Raw genomic sequence first — 6725 nt, forward strand, 5'->3', positions numbered from 1 at the left:
GTCTCGTACATATTACATGAAACATATATATAGTAAGTTAATGTAAATAAATCCAAAAATATTTGTTTTCTGAAAGGAGTATTATGCTAGTATATCTTCTTATCAAGAGAATTGACATGGTTGATTGATCAATTCTTTCATCAAACTATCCTGTAAATATTGATTGAGCACCTACTGTGTGCCAGGAACTGGGATTGCACTCTGTTAATGTAGTCCTTTAGTTTCTGTACAGTTTCATTTGATTAGAAATCATCCTGAGGCAGCACAGTAGCACTTTTGAAATCATTGTCCCAAGGGCCATTTGTAAAGTAATTTTCACATTTAATTCTGGCTTTTGATTAAAAATGGTCAGATCTGCTACTAAAATGATGGGTTGTAGAACTGCGATCCTTTTTTTATTGCAAGGTAAGGAAAGACCTAGATAAAATTTAATATTACATAAACAAAGCAGTTTTAGAGTCTGAAAGTTTTTTCGGTAAGGAAAAGGGCAAAGTTAATTATTTCAGTTGAGTGATGCTCTTTGGGGCTTCGGGGCTCTGCCTCTGGATCATTTCTGCTCTGCTAAGGGCAATAAAGTGGAACCAATTCTGGATCTTATGACTCCTCTGAATACCTGACAGGAGGGAAGTCACTTGTGTTTTGTAGACATCCAGTGGGGGAAAAGAAGACTGTAAACCAATTTCATCTTACTAGCGCATTTTGCTCTCAGGTTGAAGGATGGCAACCTGGTCTTCTCCACTGCTGCTTAGGAGTGTCATTCAGAAAAGCAATGAATAACGTAATCCTAAGTCTAATTCATATTTAGCCGCAACTAATGGTGTGTGTGTGTGTGTGTGTGTGTGTGTGTGTGTGTGTGTATTTGGCATAGTCCTCTTCTACTTGGCATAACTTGTATATTAGTCATAAGCAAGATAGATGATGGTGTCAAAAAAAAGGAAGTAAGCTACCTGTTAAACAGTAAGTTTACTGTAATGAATGGACAGGACTTGAGTTTTGTTTTGCTGAGGTTTTAATGACTGAATGGACAAGATATGCTTAAAAAGATTTTTCATTCATATAGGCTTTCTCTTTGTGAAAAAGCTCTCACTGAATACTTGGAAACCAAGCGCATAGCCTTTCCTCGCTTCTATTTCATCTCTTCTGCTGATTTACTTGACATTCTCTCAAAAGGAGCTCAGCCTAAACAGGTAATATTTTTTTGAAAGTCTCGTATTATACTGTGTTAGCGGAGGAAAGTCATAGTGTCTCTATCATTGTCAGATGCTACCTGTCATGTCACATGGGCCAGGAACTAGAAAATCTGCAGTTAAAATTTTTAATGCAGCATCAGAGGGATGTCAGAGGCTGTGCAGAAGGGAGTAGGAAGAATAACTGTCTGGTGCTCAGTAAAGAGGAACGATATTAAATGTGTAAGGCTTCCAGTGCTGAAAGAAGTTGATGGAAAGAAACACTGTCGCCAAATCCCCCAGAATTCTGGGACAAGAGCTGAGGTATCCATTGCCTGGTTAGCAGCTTTCCTAGGGGAGAAAGGGTCACTTGGAATGAGATCATGGCTGGTACCTTCTTACTCCTCCCTCCAGAGTCACCTTCATAATTATGACATTGGGCTAATCTTCAGTGCTGTCCAAGTTAGATTTGTATAATTTCAGGATCATCCTGAATTAACCCTCGAATTTTCCCCTATCTATCTGTGCAAAATAATGCATCACCTTTTGCTGATTTCCACGTCAATATTTAAAGCAAATCAAAACAGATATTATCGTGTGTAATCCAAGAGCTCAGATCAGAGACAAACTTTGTACAAATTCCAAAGCACTACTTCCTATAAACTTTAAGAGAATGTTGTCTTTCATTTAGACCTACTCAATCGTTCCTGTTCACTAAGATCTTACAGTTGTTGTGGCTGACATAGCTGGACGCTCCTAGAGTTGACTGTGTATTACAGATTATTTTGAAACTCAAGCTTGTGCTATATAATTGTGGAGTTTTCTCCACTTTTTTTTCTTGGAAAAATTTTTCTCTAGATATTTTTTATGCCGTTTTCTTTGGAATGTGTGTCTCTTCACACTGCAGTTCCCTGAATTTTGCTGTTCTTTGGGCACAGTATTTATCTTAATGATTTCTCTCTTGTTCGTCATTTAACTTTGAACCTAAATTCAATTGGTTGGCTATTCTTGTTGTTGATAATGTAAGTGCAGTTGTGCTATTAGTAACAGAATTGTTGGACAATTTGGGCAACGTGTTCAGGGTCACCACTCAGGTAGTATTGTTTTGTATATTCATGCTAATTTCCAGATGGCTTTGCAAATAAAATCTCTGTGATTAAATTGACTATGAATCTACTATATCCATCTTTTACATACTTATTAGCACACAATTAGATGCCTTTAAAAAACTATTTTGAAACATAATAGTTGTAACTAGACTATGCTTCAATAAGCCCCTGAGGGCATCCTCATGACCAGCAGCTGAACCCTCTGCCCAGGGTGACTATATGAGGGTAGCAGGTATTATATTTCATTAAAGTACATGTTTGTGAATACTTTTCAAATCTGACATGCTTACAATGCAAAATGAATTTTCAATAAGTAAGTTAGCAGAGAGGTGCATAAATCTGTAAATAGGTAAGCATTCTTTTTCTTTTAATCATATTATTTAAACACAGCGAACACTAATGTGACTGGTTTATTGAATAATATTAATTCCATGGAATAACAGTCATGAAACAGTTTTATCTTTCTGCAATTACTAATCTCACATGTGCCCTTCTGAATCTCTCTGCACCTGTAGAGATAATATCTCGGGCAGGTATTGTAATTTCCTGGTCCTCCTTTCTTATTAAAAACTTAAAAAATAAACCAAAAGCAACTCATCATATTCTAGTTGGAAATTTCCATCTCACTCCATGTCAAGGCTAAGCTTTCATTTAATAACTTGGGATTGGGAGGGAAACTTTGGCTCTTTCCTCCCCCGTCTCTGCCCATTTATCATGGAGAGGGGTTTAGGGGTGTGATCTGTCTGTTGTTGCCCTTTCCTGTGACTGCTCCTGCTTCCCTCGCCAGCAGTGACTGTCCATCTTCACCCTTAACAGCAAGGATCCACATGCTGGGTTTCTGGTGGAACATGTGTGCAGGTCCTCTGGTCAAAGGGAACCTCCCCAGGGATGTATATGCCAGAGCCACCCCCACTTTAATCCTTCCAGTTCTTGCTCCTGGCAGTGTAACCAGCCACCTGGTTCCATCTTCCTTCTCCTTTTCTACCTAGGCAGGTGTCCAAACAAGGGGCACATCAAAGATTCACTTCTTACTGATACCTAGAGTTTTTATGAGTGATTCTCCTGTTCCTCTTGCTTGACCTTAGAGTGGAGGTTGGGGTACCCAGTCTTCTATCTTACCCACAAAAGGGGAGGGAGATGCCATGGTCTCCCCAGCGTGGCTGATAACTCACACTGTGCAGATGGCCTCCTTTGCCCTCTTCCTCCCTATGGTACTTTCTATGGAAGGTGTGCATGGAGGTAGAGGAGGGTGGGGTATTGAGATGTGTCTTACCAAACCCTGGAGGGACTAACTGTCCTAACCCACATCTGTTACCTTCAGAATGTGCACATACTCACTACCTCTTTGTCCTTAATTGAAGTCCCACTCTGTGCTAGAGGAAAAGATCTCTCAATGAATTCTTGTCACCAACTCTGTTCACCATCCTTTTAAATCCTCAAAAATTCCTTCATGCCTTAGCTAAACTACATGTTGACTCACAGTCTGTGTATCCCTGATGCCAGTTTATTTTTCAGATTTCAATGATGTGCTTTTTAAACTCTTTAAAAAAATTTTCACAACATGACTTCGGTATTTTACAGAGTGCTGTCTTCTCCTTTATCAGTGTGACTTACTGTGGATGTGTCCTCACCTACCCCATTCATAGCATTTTAGCCATGAATTCTAAATCTGTGAATTCCAGGTACATTACTCAGTACTAGTACCCCTCCTTAATGAATGACTAGATTATATAAGGCTTTTGAAACATTTGAAATTATGATGAAACTGAATGTTAAAATCACAGCATGGAGCTCTCCAAACTCCCTCACAGCTGTGCTGATAAATGCCACCATGCTAACAAAGGGAGGTGGGTATTTCTTCTTGCCAGCTAATAGGATCTAGCCCTGTGGCCACAGAATAAACATGCTTACAGTTCTGACATACAGATTTGAAGTGGTGAGATATATTTTTGATGTATTTTGAAATTTTGAGAAAATTTGTATTTCAAGTTGTGCTCAAAATGTGATTTCATTGAGGTATTTTTGTGTACACTACTTAAATTTTGAACAATTAAAATTTACATAAAATGCTATCACACTGTTACTAAAGGTCTATTATTAGAAAAAGTGTTTAGCGGCCTTTGTGGTACAGATAACCATCCAAAAGTGACTTGTTGAAAAGGAGCTAAGGGCCATTTGAGTCATCTAGAGGAATAGCCGGCTTCTTTCCCTGAAAGAAATGGTTCTGCAAATTCAACATGCATTCTTAATTCTTGCTCACTAACTATGGAATAGTTAATACTACAGGCTGTTAACGCCAGATAGTGTGATCTTGCCACACTCTCTTACCCTCTTTTCAATATTAGAATCAGTTTCAGACCACCAGACTTAGTCTTTCCGTCTATGCCTTGTGTGCTAACATTCCTGAATGTGCTCCCTGTAGTGTGACTGAGATAACGTGGCAGCTGCAGCTTGTGGAGCAACAATGCAATTTCCCCGTAAAAGGCACTCTTTGTGGGTAGATAACTCATCTTGACATCTTGTGAATGACTTGAATTTTCCAGGCCCCCCTCCTTTACCCACCCACACTCCATTTAAGAGTGTTGGTCCAAGTGAGAGTTTCTGTAGTTAATTTTGGAATGTGATCAGCTTGAATAGACCAGCCAGGGAGGTCTGATAACCACTACAACCCGCATTCTGTAAGCAGAAACCCCCAGTTTAAGATACAAGAGTTGGATGGTAGAGGGATAAAATTGGTGTGTCTAGAATGCTGTCAGTAATTATTAGGTTTTGGTAAGTTTGGTTAACATCAAGTTTTAAAAATTTTCTTCCCCCAAATTCAGCCTGACCTCCCAAGGTTATCAGTTAACTAAAGGATGGTGGATACAGGTGCTGCTTAACTTCAGTGGTAAAACTCTTTCGTAGTTGCTGTAGAAATAAAACTTAAAGGTGTATTTGCGGCCGGGCGCGGTGGCTCAAGCCTGTAATCCCAGCACTTTGGGAGGCCGATACGGGCGGATCACGAGGTCAGGAGATTGAGACCATCCTGGCTAACACGGTGAAACCCCGTCTCTACTAAAAAATACAAAAAACTAGCCGGGCGAGGTGGCGGGCGCCTGTAGTCCCAGCTACTCGGAGGCTGAGGCAGGAGAATGGCATAAACCCGGGAGGCGGAGCTTGCAGTGAGCTGAGAACCGGCCACTGCACTCCAGCCCGGGCGACAGAGCGAGACTCCGTCTCAAAAAATAAAAAAAAATAAAAAAAAAATTAAAAAAAGGTGTATTTGCAGGATTCACTGACATGGTACAATAGTTATGGACAACTGACCTGAAGTCCCTGTGGGATTCAGTATTAACATTCTTTGGTATTTTTTTCCCCTTTCAGAAAAAATTTGTATTTTTTAACTGAACTAGTACAGTGGTTAAAGTTAGACAAAATAATATCAGTTTACCCTTTTGCACCCTTTCAGGTTGTTACATACTACCTTAAAATAACTGACAACTTTGGGCAATCAAGGTGTTTTTAGCCACTGATTCCTAATGTGAAAGGTCTTTTTGTGTGAGAACAGTTTGCACATTTTCTTTCTCTCGTCTATGAAACAATTAACTTCTCCATGGAGATGAGGTTTGGAGAAGCTAACCCACAATGGAGCTTATACTAAAGAAAGACTCGCTGTCAAAGTGATCGGCTCTACTTGTGCTTTTTTTTTTTTTTTTTAATTTTTTATTTTTATTTAAGTTCTGGTGTACATGTGAATAACGTGCAGGTTTGTTACATATGTATACTTGTGCCATGTTGGTGTGCTGCACCCATCAACTCGTCAGCACCCATCAATTCATCATTTATATCAGGTACAATGCAAATCGTCCCCCCTCTCCCCTCCCCATGATAGGTCCCGATGTGTGATGTTCCCCTTCCCGAGTCCAAGTGATGTCATTATTCAGTTCCCACCTATGAGTGAGAACATGTGGTGTTTGGTATTCTCCTCTTGTGATAGTTTGCTAAGAATGATGGTTTCCAGCTGCATCCATGTCCCTACAAAGGATGCAAACACATCATTTTTTATGGCTGCATAATACTCCATGGTCTATATGTGCCACATGTTCTTAATCCAGTCTGTCACAGATGGACATTTGGGTTGATTCCAAGTCTTTGCTATTGTGAATAGTGCTGCAATAAACATATGTGTGCATGTGTCTTTATAGCAGCATGATTTATAATCCTTTAGGTATATACCCAGTAGTGGGATGGCTGGGTCATATGGTACATCTAGACCTAGATCCTTGAGGAATCGCCATACTGTTTTCCATAATGGTTGAACTAGTTTACAATCCCACCAACAGTGTAAAAGTGTTCCTATTTCTCCACATCCTCTCCAGCACCTGTTGTTTCCTGACTTTTTAATGATTGCCATTCTAACTGGTGTGAGATGGTATCTCATTGTGGTTTTGATTTGCATTTCTCTGATGGC

At 39.8% G+C, this 6725-nt stretch overlaps 1 protein-coding gene across 1 annotated transcript in view; it reads left to right on the forward strand.

Annotated features, from left to right (window-relative positions):
- The window catches only part of DNAH11 (dynein axonemal heavy chain 11), a 396815-nt gene that overhangs the window by 99572 nt on the left and 290518 nt on the right, over positions 1 to 6725 (forward strand). The window contains exon 28 of the mRNA XM_017871552.1: positions 1061 to 1187. Coding sequence (XP_017727041.1) covers positions 1061 to 1187 — 127 coding nt within the window. The remainder of the gene's footprint in view (positions 1 to 1060; positions 1188 to 6725) is intronic.

The sequence above is a fragment of the Rhinopithecus bieti genome, unplaced genomic scaffold (genome assembly GCF_001698545.2).
Source record: "Rhinopithecus bieti isolate Rb0 unplaced genomic scaffold, ASM169854v2 scaffold_5882, whole genome shotgun sequence".
Lineage (NCBI taxonomy): Eukaryota > Metazoa > Chordata > Mammalia > Primates > Cercopithecidae > Rhinopithecus > Rhinopithecus bieti.